This window comes from Drosophila pseudoobscura, chromosome 3 (assembly GCF_009870125.1).
Source record: "Drosophila pseudoobscura strain MV-25-SWS-2005 chromosome 3, UCI_Dpse_MV25, whole genome shotgun sequence".
NCBI lineage: Eukaryota > Metazoa > Arthropoda > Insecta > Diptera > Drosophilidae > Drosophila > Drosophila pseudoobscura.
The window spans coordinates 7,925,746-7,943,527 of record NC_046680.1 but is presented as its reverse complement, the minus strand read 5'-3'; the positions used below and the strand labels follow the sequence as shown (position 1 = coordinate 7,943,527).

Genomic DNA, 17,782 nt, shown 5'->3' with positions numbered 1-17,782 from the left:
AATCGAACCAAACTATCGAAGCGATATCAAATGAACCAACTGTGGAGTCAAAAAATCAAAAATCATTTTTAAAATATAAAATTTTAATGAATATTTGTATATTTGAAAAGTAAATAAAGGTTTTTTAACTTGTGGTAGTTGTGCAAACGAGTTCAAGATTTTTTAAACAAAAAACTAACACGCAAACGAACTAGTTCTCTTTTGAACTACAGATAAGACTAATCAGCTGTGGGAGGCCATTATTAAACAACTGTTGATTCCAAACAAAGGAAATGTGAAAAAATCTCAAGGAACATTCCACATACACACGTCCGCCCAACGCCCATTAAGATGCATTCCGCTCAGGCCCAGGCGCAGGCACGCGACAAACTGTTCAAGAGCTGGTCAGGCATCAGCGAGGTGGCCATCATCAAGGAAGTAGCCACCAAAGGCGAGAACATCGACCTGTGCTTGGAATACTGGGCTAAGAAGAGAAAAACCACCATAGCGGAGTATCGTCACTACTTCTACGATGTCGTGCAGGCGTATGTACAGCGATTGCTGTCGGAGCGCCTCGTCCACAAGGCGGACACCACATTGCGTAATGTGGACAGGGACGTCAAGTGCTTCTTTTTTCAGTACGCCTGCGAGTGCCAGGACGAGGATCTCAGTGAGTATGTGCTGGATCATCTGCGCACCAAGGAACCGCTGCTGTATGAGCAGGAGGAGCCTGTCCTGGCCTACTACTGGTCGCTGGTGCAGCAGCTGCGTGAGTGCGGATCCCTGCTGTCGAAACTCAAGACCCAATTGCCGCGGGTGCACATCGAGGCGTTGATGACGCTGCCGGAAGAAGCATTACAGCTGCTCCTGGTGGAGCTCTTCTTTGCCAATGGCAATGAATCGCTGCTATCCGAGCTCAACAAGGAGATGGTGTGGCAGCACCTCGTGGATAATCAACGGCTGGACGAACTGCAGCGCTGGTGCTGCTGTCGGGAGGGCAAGGAAACAGAGGACACATTATCGCCGCTCGAGAAGGGCTATGCGGCTTGGCAGGTGGACTCTTCCATGTACGACTACGCGCTGGAACAGCTGCAGCAGCCCAGTGAAACGCTGCGCAATTACTTTGCCCGCGCGGGGTACTTCTTCCCCGATGAATCATCCGATATTCCCATACAGCTGCGTCGCCTCTGCACCATGGAATGCCTGGGACAGCACTCGGAGCTCATAAGTCGCCAGCCGCTGGCAAAATATCTCCTCGATCGTGGCCACCACAGCCTGCTTTTGATGGATTGTGTGCCCATTGCCTCTCTTGAGCAGCTGGCGGGCAGCGAGGCGCATCAGGAGGCCTTGCTCACACTTATAATTGATCTCAAAACTCATTCTTTGGCGCAGCACGAGGGATTTGAACTGGTATAAGATTCAAGGAGACACTGCGCACTGGTACCCTTTAATAATTTCCCTTTTGTAGATATCCAAAAGCGTGCAATCGTTTCTGGAGAAGACACACAACGAGACAGTCGGCCCCTTCGAAGAGCATCCCCTGCTCACATTCTACGATTTTCTATCGCTTGAGCCCAGCGTGCGCTCCCTGGAGAGCTTTCTCACCTCCACCAGCCTGAGCAGAGTGCCATATCTCAAGTCGCTGACGGCTCGATTTGACCATGGACCGACGGGCAGCCCTTCTGGTCTGCCGACGGCGCATGAACTATTCCTGAAGTTCAAGCAAGTGAATCTCTCGGTGCTGGCTGCCGCTGGCCATGGGGAACTGGTGACCTTCTCGAATCCCCGTCTCTGCCAGCGCTTTGCCAGGAAGTCGCAGCTGAACTACACGCACTATCTGAAGCAACACAGGAGCGCCTATGCAGTGTACTATCTGATCACGGAGCAGCTGCAGCTGTATGGCCAGATAACGAAGACGCAACTGTTCCATGCCTGCGAAACGACCACGCAGCTGGCCCTGCAGCATGCCGGCGATGAGGAGCTTGTCACCCACTGTGTGGCCTGCTGCGAGATGCTGGGATTCGACACTCAGCTACTGCGCAGCTTCCTCCTGCTGCAGCGACACCTGCCAAAGCGTCAGCATAGCGAGAGCTATTCGGATTTGTTGGCCAAGTGGGACCGGGATCTGGTGGAACGGCTCGATGCGAATCCCCAAGAGTTTCCATTGGATCTGTATCAAGCTCTGATGCGTCTGGCTATGCGGAATATTCCGGGAAGCTTTCCAGGGGCTCTGCTCAAGTATTACGCCTCCAGGAAGGATTGGTGGCATCTGCTGCTGCTCTTCCAGTACTTTGATCTGCCACTGACCGAGCTCAAGAAGCTTCTGCCGGACTTCAAGTCTTCTCCGCTGGGCGTCCACCTGCTGCGCGCATTAAGCTACGAGTCCCCCAGTGACCGCCAACACAAGCGGAGTTCCAACAGACCCGCGCGTCGAGGGGGCGAAACTCAGACGAACTCTTCGCAGGACACGATGACCAACTCTTCGCACAGTTCCATCCAGGAGGCCACCAGTGTGCAGCAGCAGCAGCTAGAAAGGAATGCGGGTCAGACCATGTGCAACCTGCTCACTCATTGCGCTCGACAGGATCTGTTTGCCATAATCCTGTGCAGTTCCAACAATCTGCCCGACGAGGAAATCATCTCAACCACAGCCAAATTTCTGGAAATGATGCAGGTCAGCACTCCGCACTGCAGCAGCATCAATCTCTTGAGGCACTGCATCAGGGAAGAGCTTCCCATCCTCGCTGTGTTGGCCGCCACCCTAAGTAGAAGAAATCTAGACTGGTGCTGGCTCGTTTGGCTGGCTGTGGCCAGCGGACAGTGGAGCACCCTTCTGCGGGAGGCATCCAAAACGAGAGAAGACGATCGCTCCGAGTGGGTGTGGTCTGTGATACGGGGAACCGTTGCTGGCGGGCATGTGAACGCTTTCCTGCACAGCTTCGAAATCTTCAAACCGGTGAGTGCGGGGATGCTAAAACTATTGATTCCCGATTCCAATAATTCTGCATCTTCTTGTAGGATTGCAAATTCACGCATCTGTGCCGATTCCTGCAGTTGACAAGCCACCAGGAGGACTTTAGCGAGTCCACAATTATGGAGCTGCGTCAGTTTTTCTGCAGCTGGAGCCAAGATGCAGTCACTCTTCCGCTGTGTGCCCCCCTGCCGCGCAAACAGATGATGCAGCGGTCCATTGGGCTGCTGCTCGTTCAGTTGCAGTCAAACTTTGACTGCATTCTGCAGCAACAGAGATTTCTGGACTGCATCTGCCGCTCAGATGTAGGCGACATTTGCGATCTCCTTGACTTTTGCCTGCTGCACAAGGTCTTTGGTGTGGCCGCCACATGGCTAAGGGAACTGGCCATTGACCTGGAGCAGCTTGTGAGAAGGGACAGCCCCGAGTACAAGCGTCTGGTGGATTCTCTTATCGAGGCGAAGGAGTACGACGAGGCACTGCAATTGGCTACCTTGCTGCAGCTTCCGCTAAGCGACAGTGTCTATGGCAAGTGGCTCGCGGAGTTGGATGCTGGAGTGCTGCGTCCTCACCAGGAGTACGAGCGGGAGATCGAACAGCATGCTCTGCCTCCGGCCATTCTGGTTAACTTTCTTCTGCATGCTGCCACCGTCCTGCAGGCGGATGGTGTTAGGCGCTACGAGTTGCTCCTAAGTGCGCTGGGTGTGATCAAGCAGCACCATTTGTTCCCCAACGAGTCCTTCGACAGGGATCAGATCGAATACGATATGGTCGTGTGCTATCTGAATCTGCCAGAGGATCAGCTTTCCACGCTGGCCATCTACCACTCGGAGTATTACGAACAGATCATGCTCCAGGAGCGCCTTGTTCTCTACAAATCCTTCTCAGAGCTAAAGGAACTGGCCGGCATCGATGACCTCAGCATTGCCGGAAAATCTCGCCTAACGGCTGAGATGGAGAGACGACTGGACAGCCTGCTAAACACGCTCCTGGACAAGGGCGATATTGTGGAGGCGTTGCGATTGCAGGAACTCTTCGAGTATCGGCCCAACGATCTGCGATTCATTGTCTTTGCGATGGCTCTGGCCGAGGGCATGGCCAGCATCGGTAATCTGTCCAGCAAAGAGCGACAGTTGCTCGGCGAGATTGAGAAGAGTACGTTTCCAAAGTTCAATCGGATTACGCTCAATCAGAATGTGATGTCGCGATGTGGCAGCGATCTCTCCGACAGCTGCTCGGACTCCCTGGCCCTGGAGTTCGAGGAGATACCATCCAAGGAGAAACAGCAGACGCTCGAGACCCTACTGGGCATTGGATCGAAGCTTAAGGCTGGCGTGGAGCTAGGTAGACGCATTGTGCTGGCCTATCGGGCTGCCATGTACCTGGACAAGGAGTATTTGGATGTGCTACGCACCAAAGATGTCAATGTGCTGCTGAAGAGTGCCGCCGATGAAGACTGCCTGCAGCGTTTGTTGGTGGTCAGCGACATACAAATATCCACGCGTATGACACCAAAGGAGGTGAGATCTGATCTGTTCCCTAGAAAACAATACTTAGACTTATCCAACACTTTTCTTTGCCAGATTGCCGATATTCTCGCCCTAGAGCTCACAACGTGCATTGTACGTCCACGCTTTTACATATTTAACGCCAACCAACAGCCCCGGAACGCCCTAAGGAACGCTGATCTTTGGGGTCACAGCATCGATAGGGATTTCCACCTGTTCCTGGAACTGACGCCAAACACCACGATGCTGGGCAACTGCCTGCTGGACTACTGCGAGGCCTTGAAGGCCTATCGTCGCTATCAGGACGGAAAGGTGTACGAGGAGAGCGATACGTTTGAGCGTCTCTCGGGGATTATAACGCTTTATGGATTACCGATAGCCACACCACCTGGAGGATTATCTGGCGTTCCCCAAGTACTCTCCCACAAGAAGCAGAACCAGATTTACGTGGAGCTTCTGATCAAGGCGCACTTGTGCTTTGTCCACGAGTGCTCTATGGAGGGCATTGCCAGTGTTTTACAGAAGGCTAAGCAGCTTAATGGACAACTGGCCAAGGCCAAATCCTGGTCACTGATCGTCCGCATGTTGATTGGCATTGCCCGTTATCGGGAGATGTTCTACTGCTTCGATTCGCTGATTGAGAACGAACAGTTCGAGTCGCTGCTGGGTCAATTCGATGAGGATCAGAAGAGTGGCCTGCGCTCGGCCATTCTCAGTTATTTGCGGGAGTATCAGCCGAAGAACGGCAAGGAGCTGCTGCGACTTGCTGCCTTGCATTTCCTCATGTATAAAGAACTGGCCGAAATGTGGACCGAAGAGGCCCAGGGTGTGGTAATCCGCATCCAGGCCCTGGCCGAGCAGTTCAACAAACTGAAATGCTCTACAGAGGTGCAGAATCTTCTACAGCAGGCCATGGAGAACTACACGCATGCCACGGAGAACTATCTGCTGGACAACAAGCTGCTCTTGGCCCAACAGAGTGTATCGCGTGCAGAGCTTATTGCCGTGCAGCTGGATCTTTGCAACAAGGCCCTGGAGCGGCGACACAATAACAACTCTCCTCTGCTCTGTGTGAGCGTCATAGGCGTCCGATCTAGGGAACAGTTTCGTGAACTTGTCAACACGCAAATCAGGTACAATTCTAGCATTGATCTTCAGGCCCTTACTAATTGAATGTACACTTTTCTAGTGTCCCGCAAACTCTGATATTGAGTCGCGCCTATGGCTACGATATTAACTGGAGCGAGGCCATTCTCTCCCAATTTGTGCTGCAGCAGAACCCACTATATCTTCAGGAGTATCTCTGCCATCAGCGTTTAAGCGACGATGTGATCGAACAAGTGGTCAAGGGGTAAGGATAGACGTACTTACACAGCTCTAGTTTTGTCTTAATCTCGATATTCTCGATTCTATCAGGTACTTGGTACACGCCCAGAGCAATGCCACAACCGCCAAGCAGGAGGAGTCCCTGGCCCATCTGGTCGAACTGATTAAGTCGGTGACACTCAAATACAAATTGGCATCCATTTTAGGCCTCAAGCCCATTCTGTTGTCGTTGATAAACGATTCGCCGGTTTACTATCTGCGCGACACGAATTTCGGGCGCAACGAGTTCCACACAGCAGCGGACACATGATATACATATGTACACATTATTGTGATTTTCTTTTTTGGATTTTAAGTTAGCAAGCTATTATTAATTGGCCGCCCGCCTTTGCGAAGGGTGAAGAACTCAAACTCAACTCAAAGAATAGATATTGGAGTATTTGTTATAGTTTTACATACATTTCGTCGATGAAGTAATCCGGCACATAAACGAGGATCAGCCCGAGCTTTGGATTAAAAATCAATAAAGACGATTGACTGAAATTCTTCTGGATGCTTGCAGCAGTCGGCCATCGCAGACCAGAGCGTTGTGGATGCACTCTCGGACTGGCATCTGAACTGAACCCGAGGGACGAGGGACAGCCCACCTCATCCTAATGGGAGATCGGGCCAAGTCGAATGTAAGCTCCCGGCCATGAAGGCTTGCAACTCGGATCCGGCGTATGTGTCAGATGTTCGACCAACCCTACCCTTCCCACCACACCCACTTCCTTTTGACTTGCAGCCTTCTGGGCTGCAGACCCAGATATCAGTTCGTAATCGAATTAAAACGGTTTGAATCGCGTGAAAATTGTATGCATTCTGGATCGAAGTGGTGCTAAAAATAGGTAAATTTCTCCATGGAAGGCGGCCCATCTGGAGCTGGCATAGGTCCTGCTGTTTGGTTTTCCACTGCAGTTCCTGTCTCCACGGGCTTGGGTCCATTCCATGGCTGCACAGTCATTTCGCCAAAAATCAAATACAACAAATTTCCCACAAACAGAACTGCGGCAATTCCCAGAAACACAGAGCGCCACTGCGTACGATCCGACTGTAAAGTGAGTACATGCGATACGTATTATCCTATATGGGAAGTTGATTCTGTATATTATTACTTACTTCATTGGTCACCACAAAGCCGATGATGAGCGGCGATATTACACCTGCCCCCGACATCAAAGTGTTGCTGATGCCAAACAGAAGCCCTGCAAAGTTTGGAGCGAGATCCACATGATTGAGAGAGCAGCCAATCGCCTGGCCAGAGATGGCAGCCACCGCTGCAACCAGACAACAGATGATGCCAACAACATTCTGGTCGCTGATGTAGGTGAGCGCCACTAGAGCAATGGCAGGAGTCCAGGAGGCATACGAATTGATGGTTTTGCGAAGAATTGGCAGGGGAATGTTCCGCCGCTGCGTCAGATACTCGGCCAGGAAGATGAAAAAGTAGGAAAACATCAGCATGATCACAAAGGGCAGCGCGGAGAGCAAGGCGTTCGCCCAAATGCTATACCGGAAGATGCCATGAATGTAGCGTGGAATTTGCTGCATCAGCGTGTAGAAGCTGCAGGCCTGACTCATCTTGCAGAAGGCCAGAACGAGAAACGGACGTGAGGTCAATATGTGACGCCAGGGCACTAGTGGAATCTCGCCTTTGGGGGCATTACTCTGTTCCAGGGACAACTCAATATATTTCCTCTCAGCCAGCGAAATAAAGAGCGATTCGGAGGGAGAATTGGCGCCATAGCGCAGCCAAAGCAGGCACCACACAATCCCAACGTAACCTAGGAGACAACTCATTAAAGAATTGGCTGAGAATGAGGCTGGCACACTCACTTACCTGGGACATAGAAGGAGCTGGGCCAACCGAGGTGAGAAGCGGAAAGGACTCCACTGAGAGCAAAGCCCAGTGCTGTACCACAATCCAGGCCAGTCGTCATGATGCCACCAAAGCGATTCTGCTCCTTTTTGGGACACCATTTGGCCAGATGCGTGTACAGGCAGGGCCACATGCCGCCCATGACCAGGCCCTGCAGTAGGCGCACCCCAAAAAGCAGTTTCCAGCCCCCCCAGGCAATAGAGAACGGCGTGACCACGCTGAGGAGACCGGTGGCCAGCGATATCACAAAAAGCAGCATCTTGGCTCCGAATCTGCTGGAGAAGTAGCCGCCCAGCAGTTGGGTGAAGCAGCAGCCCCAGAAGGTACTGCTCAGAATATACGACTTCTGCTGCCCATTTAGATGGTACTCTGGGTAGTCTAGATTGCTGCTGTTGGAATTCGTAATCGCCACAATGGCAACGCTCATGTTCATCTGCTGGAGCATGACCAGGGTGGCGCACGTGAAGAGGAACAGCACCTGGAGGTGACGGATGCCCAATGCGGGTCCTGCAAAGAAAATGTTGTGAAAACGAATCTTGATGGCCCCATCGATGGGGAGCCAACCTTTGGTCACCAAAGAAAACGACGTGATCGTCATTGCAAGTGCAATCGGTGGCAGCGACCACACCGTTCACTCGAAACCACAGAACTGACCAGAGGAAGGAGTATAGGCAGGTGAATAGGTAGCTGCAGCCAATGCAAAACTCGTTTGTGTGCCAAAACCAATAACGAAACTGCACCGAAACTTGATTTCTGGCCAACGACGCTCTTGTGTTCTTAGCCAGGAGGCAACGACGTCACTAATCCACATGCTGCGATGCAATCAGAAAGAAAACAAGATCTGTACCATATGCTGCTCCACTGATACGATTCAGAATGTTACATTGCCACTGGCTTAAGCCTTAAACTTAAACTTATTAATTTCTAGACAAATACTGACTTACTTAATAAATCACGATTGGAAAACGGTTCCTAAACAAACAGAAAAACTGATTTGCTTTACAGTAAATCACTTTAGCTAATTGCCAGGGCCCCAATAATTCCTCGTAAAGCCGAAGACTAGGCCACAAACAAAGGGGACTGGCAATACGGGCAGACGAGACCCCAAACCAAACAATAACAATGACGAGGAGAAATAATTCCAAAACAGTAGCGGGTAATATATGTATTCTTATCAATTGGCAAACGGAGAACTCCCAGTCACCAGTTCACCCAGTCACCCTGGCGCTTGATATCAATCGATTTAAGTAATTGCTCTCAGATTGGTTCCGGCAATTAGATTCTGTTTTATCAGATGACAAAGCGATCGATGGTTAAGCGATAATTATGGTTCAACTTGCCATTGATTAGATAGCAGACAGACCTTACTCAATTCAGTGCAAAGAAGAAGGCTGGTCTCAAACACCTGATCCGTGGTTGACTTAAATCTGTTTACCACTTCCCAGATAGTTCGGAATCTATGGACTAGATAGGATGCATTCCAAGCGAAAGAAGAAGCTGGCCATGGCCCTATCCCAGATAGTACGGAATCTACGATTGAAGTAGCACAGACCTAGCTCAATTCACGCGAAAGAAGATGGCTGGTCTCAAGCATTGATCCGCTTTAAAGCTGCTCCTCATGCCTACGAGTGTAGTACGTACGTTATCGGATCCATAGGCATTCCCACACGAATAGGCTTATGAATTTCCAGATCAAGCAACAGCTAACAAGTGTAAATAGAGCCAAGTAAAAAGCAGAGCGAGAGGCAATTCAACAAGTTTATTTATATTTCTAAGTATCACAATTTTTTTAATTTCTATTTTTTGTACCCCAAACAGCTGTGGCAATTGTTTTATTAGGGAGAGTACCCACACGTCCGATCCACTTGTCTTCTCTGCAGCACCATTGAGAATTGGTCGCGATTGGAGTGAAAATCCCATATAAATATATGTGTTTATATACATTTATAAGATAAATTAAGAGATTAGATTAGAGTCCTCGATTCGAGTACCAAATCGCAAGCGTTGTTGGCAACTAAACAAAGCAAATCGAACCGAATCTATTGAAAATAAGTAAATTTACTCAAGTCCCGCGCGCATGTCACGCCATATAAATAGAATAAATATGAATTACAACCTACTTATAGTTAATACTGATTAACAAAATCAATTGTTCGACAACGCTACTTCCGCCACAAATCAATCCGTCGCCATCACCGTGTACCTCTCTGGCCAGCTAATTGTCTGCTCCAAGACAGGATCGATGGGTGGCGCGATCGCAGGCGGTGGGCTCTTCTTTTCGCTGCAAGACTCTGCATCCTTGGGCTTCAGATAGTCATCCGCATCCCAGGGTTGCGCCTTGGCCGTGCCCCAGACGAGGAACACACAGTTTCCCACAAAGAAAATGATGGCAGCCAGGCCAAATACTATCTGCCATTGGCCACGATCGTGCTGAAGAGTTGGAAAAAACCAGGAGATACATTGATTAGCTTTCGTTTCGGGCTTTTCACATTCAATGGCAGGGCTGACTCACCTTATCGGTCACGATCTCACCGGCAATCAGTGGCGTGAGGATGGGTATTATATTCGCCACCGTATTACTCAAACCGATCAGAATTCCGGCATGATTGGGCGAGAGGTCGATGGTATTTAGGGAGCTACCGATCGTAGCCCCACTGTTGACGCCCACACTGAGTGTCATCAGCACAATGGCCAGTACTTTCTTTTCCTCGTTGAGGAATCCAATGCCGATCAGGGCGGCCGCCGGAATCCAGAAGGAGAGCGTATTGAACAGCTTCCGCACGGATGTTAGAGATAGGAACTTCTTCTTGAGCAGGACATCGGCCGCAATCAGATAGACATAGGAGAGCAGCCACATGGCCAGGAATGGCAGCGACGAGAACACTGCATTGCTCTGGATGTCCATGTTGAGTACGCCGTTCATGTAGGACGGAAGCTCGGCTTGGAGCGTGCTCAGTCCATAGGTTTCAGCGCAGCGCGTCACTAGCAAAGCCAAGAACGGAACGGACGTCCAGATGGCCTTCCACGGAATAGGAATTATCCGATCATGGAAGTCTTCGTTGTGCTGCAGCGAGGACTCTATGTACTTGCACTCTGCTTCGCCAATGAACCGGGATTCGGGCGCATTGTTGGATCCGAAAATCAGCCAAAGGACACACCAGGCGGCACAGAGAGCCCCCGAGACATACGAGATTCCCGGCCAACCCATGGCACTCTCGGCAATCATTCCACTGATGAACATGGCCAGTACAGTGCCGCAGTCGGTTCCCGTGTAGCTGAAGGCTCCCAGGCGATTCCGTTCTTCTGGCGGCGACCACATGGCCAGGTGTTCCGTCACACAGGGAAAGATCACGCCCTGGAACAGACCTTGTAGGATGCGGATGGCGCAGAAGACCTGCCAGCCGCCCCAGGAGATGCACCATGGGGTCATCATGCTGAAGACCGCCGTGGCGAAGCTGGCAATGAACAATACGACCTTTGCACCATACCGACGACAAAGGAAGCTGCCTGGACAGAGGGTCACGATGTAGCCCCAGTAAAAGCTGGACAATATGTACGATTTGTGCTTTTCCGTCCACTCGTATTCCTGGTAGACAACGGACCATGTCAGCAATGGATTTCTTTAGATGGAGGAACTCAGTGCACACTCACCGGAAAGTTGGGATTCGTTGTGGCAGCATTGGTCATGGCCACGATGGCTACGCTGACGTTAAGGCGGGCGATGTGCATCGCGGTGAGGCCCAGGAAGAGCAGGAACGATTGCAGATGGCGAATGCCAATGCGAGGCCCTTTAGCACCTTTGTTACTCATTTTTCACGAGCACTGAACCGAGCGAGGGCAGGGGAGGGGAGGATCTTGAGGTCTGCACCGTTTCGTTGGCGGATCGGTTCTGGGCCTTTGCGATATTGTTTAAGCAGCATTTATATGACAGCTGAAAGCTTCGGGTGCTTGGCCCGACCACATTCCCGTAATCATTCACATTACGGTCGTGTTTGCTTGCGGGCTCGCAGGTGACTCCCACAGAAAGATGCCCTGGCGTTGGGAGGCGCGGGAGCAAACACCGCTACTAACTTTGACGCAACTCCTCGATTCCAGAAGTTGATTGACGTCCCAGATCTATTGTACAAGAGAGATCATACATATGTATACGTATAGAGAGTACTCGGTACAAATGCAAATATTGTTGGGTTTACACAAAGTTAAGGTGGTAGCTGAAAAACACTCCCCATGCGATGCCCCATTTGCCACAGACTTGTTTATTTGTCCAAAAGATTTATGGCGAAAAAGCTTGAGCTTCTATCGGATCCAGGTGGATTCCGCTTAAAGCGGAAACTAAGTGCTATAACCAGGCAAACCCTAGCTTCCAGTTAACATCGTCAATGGGGCCATAAATGAATGATTCTAATTTATTTTTTGAATATTATTCTTTATGGTTCACGTCGCGTGAAACAATGGAACGCGCCTGATAAGCGATGCTACCCGCTAAATAAATAATAAACTAATCGATAATGTACCCGACCCAAAGAGCCCAAGAGTGTTTACAATCTTTCTATCAATTTATTGAACGTTATTATATTTAAACAGCTATAATCTAAGGCTAAACCAACCAACTCTTCGCTATTCGAAACTCGAGTGATTCCCCATCGAACCACTCGTGAGCGTCTCTGAGCAAAAGCTCCACGGACTCAAGTGGAGTGATTAGGAATGCTATCGGGTCTGGAGAGTCGGAAATTGTACTATCTGGATTTTTCGTCGATTGCCTTCGGCTTGCGCTCGGCCAGCTCTGGTTCGTGGGGCTGTAAAAAGTCTTCGGCATCCCAGGGTTGGGATACAGCCGTCCCAAAGGCCAAAAATATGCAATTCCCCACAAAGAAAAGCACCGCCGCAATAATGAACACAATCTGCCATTGTGTACGATCACTCTGGAAGAACGAGAAACCATTAATAGATATTGATATTTCTATGGAGTGGTGACAACCACTTACAGTGTCCTCCACGATGAAGCCCACAACTAGAGGAGTGACTATGGGCACTATATTCGCTGCTGTATTGACAATCCCCATTACAATACTGGCATGATTCGGCGAGAGATCGATGGTGTTGAGGGAGCTACCGATGGTGGCGCCACTGTTGAAGCCAACACTGAGTGTCATCAGAACGATGGCCAGAGTTTTCTGGTCCTTGTCCAGGAATCCGATGCCGATCAGTGTCGCACACGGAATCCAAAAGGCCAGCGAATTGAAAGTCTTCCTCAGGGCAGTCAATGACAGCCGGTTGCCGGTAAGCAGAATGTCGGCGGTGATTAGGTACACATAGGACATGCACCACATGGCCAGGAAGGGCAGGGCCGAAAAGAAGGCATTGCTCTTGATGTCCATGTCGAGGACACCATTCATATAGGATGGGATCTCGGCCTGGAGTGTGCTCAGGCCATAGGTTTCGCAGCAGCGGGTTATCAATAAGGCAATAACCGGAAGCGAGCTGCAGATAGCCTTCCAAGGGATCGGAATAACTTTCTTGTGATAGTTCTCACTGTGCTTCAGCGACGACTCAATGTAGTGCAGTTCTGCCTCGCCTATGAAGCGGGACTCGGTTGCATTGTTGGACGCAAAGATAAACCACAGAGCACACCATCCGAAGGCAACACCAGCGGAGACGTACGAAATGCCCGGCCAGCCTATGGCACTCTTGGCTATCATGCCACTCAGGAACATAGCGCAGACATTGCCACACTCGATGCCCGTGTGGCTGAGAGCTCCCAAGCGATTACGCTCCGCTGGCGGGGACCAGCGCGCCAAGTGTTGATGAATGCAGGGAAAGAGCAGTCCCTGGGCGAAGCCCATCAGGACACGTATGCCGCAATAGGCCTGCCAGCCGCCAAACCCAATGAAGAGAGGCGACAGGGCACTGGAAACGCCGGAAGCGAAGGAGCCCCACAGCATCACACTTTTCACACCGAAACGCTTGCACAGATAACCCCCAATGAACTGCGTAAAGATATAGCCCCAGAAAAAGCTGGACAATATTAAAGCCTTCTGGGACTCCGACCAATCGTATTCCTAAAATAGAATTAAAGGAAGTGTTATTGAAAAACGCAACAGGGGGAATAGGGCTTTGTCTTACTGGAAAATTGGTATTGGTAGAATCCGCATTCGTCATGGCCACCACAGAGACACCCACATTGAGGCGACCCAAGTACATGCTGGTTATATTGAGAAAGATCAGCAGGGCCTGGACATGCCGCATGCCCACAACAGGTCCTGCAAACAAAAGAAAACGTTACTCTTATCTTATATCTCGAGTACTTCCTGCCGCGCTAAGCAATTGAGTAAATACATAAATCTGAATTGCACTCGAGACATCGCTATCGAACAGCCCACAAGCCAAACGATTTATGACCCTCCGAAGAGCCACTTGTGTGTGTCCGACGAGCGAGTGGTCTGGACTTTAATCAGGCCACGGGCAAGGTCTCTCTCTTGACTCTTCAAGGGATTTACAAAAGTGTGTCAAACTCAGTTCCGTTCCCTTTCTATATGCTCAGATATCCATCAAAGTTCACCAAAGAAAGTTCACTCAATTTCATACCTCTATTTGGTTCGACTGTCATCCTTGAGGATTTATACGGAAATCACACTTTTTGAACACAGTCCGAACTGCAAAACTGTTTGAACTCGAATGGATTGTATTAATTTACACTTTCCCACATTTCGATTTCAATCGAACAACCTGATAATCGATATTCGCCTAATCAGAGAGATTATCCTGCGATAAGCTTGATCGCGTTCGTACGCGTCGTTTGTGGAATTTACTTCTTGACTGCACTGTACTCAATCGAAAAGCATTGCGGAATGTCGAGATTAGTTAATTTGTAATTAGATTAGGAACAACATGAATTCCAAAGTATACGACTCTGTATATACATATGTATATATATATATATATATGTATGTATAAGCCAACATCCAGATCGCTGACCTAAGGCAACAATGGATCTTGGTCATTCTCCAGTCATCAGCTGATACCATAAACCTCTGGACAATAGCCACCACTTAAGATAGCCGGCCCTGACACGCGTCTAAGCGTTAATCGTAATGGGGAATACCAGAAACAGCTAAACTTTCCAAGAGCACTGCAAGCCCTTCTAAGCCAAAGCACTTACGATAGCATGGTTTTCCCTTATCGAAGTCACATTTTTTGGTACCCCTAGTGGATAAACTGAAATGTCAATTTAATTGAACACCCATCGATCTTGTTCTCGCCCGACCCATACGTCAATCGCATGGGCATTAAACACGTTCAATACATCTGATAGCTCCAGCAATAATCTATGTTAGATAATGAAATTTCTATGGACTTATGTCGAACTGCCATTGCCCTTCTTCATCAAAGCTTCATCAAAATTGACACGGAAATAGGTTTATATTTGATTTATTTGTACTTTTTATGTCTAAACTTATCAATTAGTTTTGAATATTCTGAGAAATTCTGTGCTTATATGACCACGGACCAGCCGATAATGATTTTCTTTTGGAACATTATTCCTTCGAAATTTGTAGGCGCACCATCTCAGCTTGTGGTTATCTCTACTTTCTCGCTTTGTTGTGCCTCCAGTGCCTTGGCATTTCCTTCCTCCTGTAGAGTGGAGGACATTTGTTTGTCCAAAAAGTCGGGTGCATCCCATGGCTGGTTAACCATCTGACCGAAGATGAGGTAGATTATGTTGCCCACAAAGAAGATGACGGCAGAAATGATGAATACCACCTGCCACTGGACGCGATCGTGCTGCAAATATCAGAACCAAGATTATAATCAGGTGAACCACGTAGGGATCATATAGGGATCATGACTTACATCATCCGTTACGATAACGCCAACCAAAAGGGGTGTTAGAATGGGCACAACGTTGCCCGCCGTATTGACGATACCCATGAGGATGCCAGCATGGTTGGGCGACAGATCGATTGTGTTGATCGTGCTGCCGATGGTGCTTCCGGCATTGATACCCACATTGGCGCACATCAAGACAACGGCCAGGGTCTTCTGCTCGCTGTCCAGGAATCCGATGCCGATCAAAATGATGGCGGGAATAAAGAACGATATGGAGTTGATCGTCTTGCGGATCCCTGTGATGGTCATGATTCCTCCTGTTAGCAGGATGTCCGCAATGATCACATACACAAAGGCCATCACCCAGGAGGTCAAGTAGGGCAGTGCCGAGAAGATGGCATTATTCTTCATGTCCATCAGCAGGACACCGTTCATGTAGGAGGGCATCTCCGTTTGCAGTGTGGAATAGCCCCAGGACTGGCAACAGCGCGTGACCATCAGGGCCCAGAACGGAACCGAGCTCCAGATGGCTCCCCAGGGAACCGGGATTGGCCCCTTCGCCTTCAAATCCTTCGCCTCCTTCGTGTGACTGGAGTTGATCGAGGTCTCAATGTAGTTTAGCTCTTCATCGCTAATGTACTTGGATTCCCGAGGCGTGTTGGCGCCGAAGATCAGCCAGATGATGCACCAGGCCACGCCAACAGCACTCGAAATGTAAAAGATGCCGGGCCAACCCATGCTAGAGGCGGCAATCTGGCCACTGGCAAACATCGCCAGCAGAGTGCCACAGTCGAGACCCGTATTGGCCAGGGCGCCCAGACGATTGCGCTCGTTTACGGGACTCCAGTTGGCGAGGTGGGCGTGGATGCAGGGGAATAAAAAGCCCTGGAACAGGCCCATCGCCACACGAATGACGCAATAGGCCTGCCAGCCGCCCCAGGAGATGCACCAAGGCGGCAGCAGGGACAGCAGAGCCGATCCAATAGTCGACACGAACATGGTCATCCTCGCACCAAAGCGACGACAGAGCCAGCCACCGAGGAACTGTGTCATGATGTAGCCCCAGAAGAAGCTGGACAGGATATACGAGCGCTGCTTTCCATCCCAATCATATTCCTGGAGGAGAAATAGGTAAGGGTTAGGCTAATGCTCAGAACAGAGATGCGGCAGACTTACAGGGAAATTGGGATTGGTGCTTTCGGAATTCGTCATGGCCACAATTGCCACGCCAGCATTAAACTTGGCCATATAGTTGACCACGATCGACAGGAAGAGCAGAAAGGTCTGCACATGCCGTTGGCCAATTGCGGGACCTGAGAAATTGTCAAAAAGTCTGTTTAATGCCAGTCACTCAACTAGATACACTTCATTAAGTAGCATTCATTAGCTCCAAGTAATCCAATAACTTTTTCCAGTTTGTACATGTTCAGCACTTAGTTTTATTACTGTCTCAAGCGTTTCCACTTTTGGCAATTCATTTCGAGTTTATGGTTCCATTTAAATCAAAATTTAAAATTGGTTTACGGCCTGATAAAGTTTTAGAATGACTTTCACAAAATCGATCATGCTATCGTTTCCATATAGCTTTCAGTTAGGAGTATCCTTTTAGAATGTCTACTAACCCGTATTCGTTTCAGCCGTCATATTTAATTTGTTCCGCACACGTCCAGGATCGAGAAGCAACTCAATTTGGAACCGACTGTCAGCTTACTTTACACCTTCTGCGTACTCTGTTTTTAGTGGGACTAATCGCAGTGTGAAGTGACAACCGCGTTTTGCAGAGTAAATCAGAGCACTTGACAAACACGATATCGATAACGAAGCCAGAAATCATGCCCACAGCGAGATAGGGAGTACAAGTGATAGGAATTTCATGGTTCTCAATGAATGAGAGGGTACCACGATTTTAATCCGGATGCGGAGATCTACACCGCACCGATAGCGATCGAAAGGGAAAGGCCCCCCCTTTATAAAGCATCAAATACTCTGCCAGACCTCTTGTCGCAGTCATGCGCTTAATCAAGAGACAGTTTGAGCTCTGGAGAGCCCCGGGGCTTACGTGTAATCTTATCGCTGACCATGTCAATTATCTTGACCGTGTTTACCCCTTGGACCTATCGGATCTGTGCACACCCAACACATGCTTCACACGATCCAACCTCCAAAATATAGCGTCCCTCGGGGCACGAGTCGATAGCGAAGCGCTTTAATCAATCAAGGCGCCGGGCTCCAGCATGAGTGGGGTTTCTGAAA

At 49.5% G+C, this 17,782-nt stretch overlaps 5 protein-coding genes across 5 annotated transcripts; 1 reads left to right on the top strand and 4 right to left on the bottom strand.

The window, feature by feature from the left end:
* The first annotated feature begins 221 nt into the window (after window positions 1-221).
* On the top strand, window positions 222-6,317 carry LOC4803865 (spatacsin). Its single transcript, XM_001360477.4, has 6 exons — window positions 222-1,389; window positions 1,448-2,935; window positions 2,998-4,470; window positions 4,534-5,591; window positions 5,648-5,809; window positions 5,875-6,317. The coding sequence occupies exons 1-6, from the start codon at window positions 331-333 to the stop codon at window positions 6,092-6,094; spliced, it is 5,460 nt and encodes a 1,819-aa protein (XP_001360514.2). The 5' UTR covers window positions 222-330; the 3' UTR covers window positions 6,095-6,317.
* A 306-nt stretch (window positions 6,318-6,623) lies between these two features.
* On the bottom strand, window positions 6,624-8,495 carry LOC4803862 (putative inorganic phosphate cotransporter). Its single transcript, XM_033377661.1, has 4 exons — window positions 8,267-8,495; window positions 7,664-8,209; window positions 6,943-7,607; window positions 6,624-6,874 (listed from the first exon to the last, which is right to left on the bottom strand). Exons 1-4 carry the CDS (start codon window positions 8,298-8,300, stop codon window positions 6,662-6,664), a joined length of 1,458 nt encoding a protein of 485 aa, XP_033233552.1. The 5' UTR covers window positions 8,301-8,495; the 3' UTR covers window positions 6,624-6,661.
* Window positions 8,496-9,446: 951 nt separating this feature from the next.
* LOC4803861 (putative inorganic phosphate cotransporter) lies at window positions 9,447-11,608 on the bottom strand. Its single transcript, XM_001360474.4, has 3 exons — window positions 11,354-11,608; window positions 10,215-11,288; window positions 9,447-10,132 (listed from the first exon to the last, which is right to left on the bottom strand). The coding sequence occupies exons 1-3, from the start codon at window positions 11,510-11,512 to the stop codon at window positions 9,881-9,883; spliced, it is 1,485 nt and encodes a 494-aa protein (XP_001360511.1). The 5' UTR covers window positions 11,513-11,608; the 3' UTR covers window positions 9,447-9,880.
* A 631-nt stretch (window positions 11,609-12,239) lies between these two features.
* LOC4803860 (putative inorganic phosphate cotransporter) lies at window positions 12,240-14,377 on the bottom strand. Its single transcript, XM_001360475.4, has 4 exons — window positions 14,288-14,377; window positions 13,826-13,962; window positions 12,688-13,761; window positions 12,240-12,624 (listed from the first exon to the last, which is right to left on the bottom strand). The coding sequence occupies exons 1-4, from the start codon at window positions 14,307-14,309 to the stop codon at window positions 12,439-12,441; spliced, it is 1,419 nt and encodes a 472-aa protein (XP_001360512.3). The 5' UTR covers window positions 14,310-14,377; the 3' UTR covers window positions 12,240-12,438.
* Window positions 14,378-15,114: 737 nt separating this feature from the next.
* On the bottom strand, window positions 15,115-17,271 carry MFS1 (Major Facilitator Superfamily Transporter 1). The gene is made up of 4 exons (XM_001360473.4): window positions 17,152-17,271; window positions 16,706-16,842; window positions 15,554-16,645; window positions 15,115-15,484 (listed from the first exon to the last, which is right to left on the bottom strand). The coding sequence occupies exons 1-4, from the start codon at window positions 17,171-17,173 to the stop codon at window positions 15,269-15,271; spliced, it is 1,467 nt and encodes a 488-aa protein (XP_001360510.3). The 5' UTR covers window positions 17,174-17,271; the 3' UTR covers window positions 15,115-15,268.
* Between the last annotated feature and the right edge of the window lie 511 nt (window positions 17,272-17,782).

Coding starts and splice junctions, on each gene's coding strand:
- LOC4803865 (XM_001360477.4), top strand. CDS start 331: ATGCATTCCGCTCAGGCCCAGGCGCAGGCACGCGACAAACTGTTCAAG. Junction 1,390..1,447: donor AGCACGAGGGATTTGAACTG/GTATAAGATTCA, acceptor TCCCTTTTGTAG/ATATCCAAAAGCGTGCAATC. Junction 4,471..4,533: donor CGCGTATGACACCAAAGGAG/GTGAGATCTGAT, acceptor TTTCTTTGCCAG/ATTGCCGATATTCTCGCCCT.
- LOC4803862 (XM_033377661.1), bottom strand. CDS start 8,300: ATGACGATCACGTCGTTTTCTTTGGTGACCAAAG. Junction 8,210..8,266: donor GTTTTCTTTGGTGACCAAAG/GTTGGCTCCCCA, acceptor TTTTCTTTGCAG/GACCCGCATTGGGCATCCGT. Junction 6,875..6,942: donor GCTTTGTGGTGACCAATGAA/GTAAGTAATAAT, acceptor CTCACTTTACAG/TCGGATCGTACGCAGTGGCG.
- LOC4803861 (XM_001360474.4), bottom strand. CDS start 11,512: ATGAGTAACAAAGGTGCTAAAGGGCCTCGCATTGGCATTCGCCATCTG. Junction 11,289..11,353: donor CAACGAATCCCAACTTTCCG/GTGAGTGTGCAC, acceptor GTTGTCTACCAG/GAATACGAGTGGACGGAAAA. Junction 10,133..10,214: donor GTGAGATCGTGACCGATAAG/GTGAGTCAGCCC, acceptor CCAACTCTTCAG/CACGATCGTGGCCAATGGCA.
- LOC4803860 (XM_001360475.4), bottom strand. CDS start 14,309: ATGACAGTCGAACCAAATAGAG. Junction 13,963..14,287: donor GACAGTCGAACCAAATAGAG/GTATGAAATTGA, acceptor TTTTGTTTGCAG/GACCTGTTGTGGGCATGCGG. Junction 13,762..13,825: donor CTACCAATACCAATTTTCCA/GTAAGACAAAGC, acceptor ATTCTATTTTAG/GAATACGATTGGTCGGAGTC.
- MFS1 (XM_001360473.4), bottom strand. CDS start 17,173: ATGACGGCTGAAACGAATACGG. Junction 16,843..17,151: donor GACGGCTGAAACGAATACGG/GTTAGTAGACAT, acceptor ACAATTTCTCAG/GTCCCGCAATTGGCCAACGG. Junction 16,646..16,705: donor GCACCAATCCCAATTTCCCT/GTAAGTCTGCCG, acceptor TTTCTCCTCCAG/GAATATGATTGGGATGGAAA.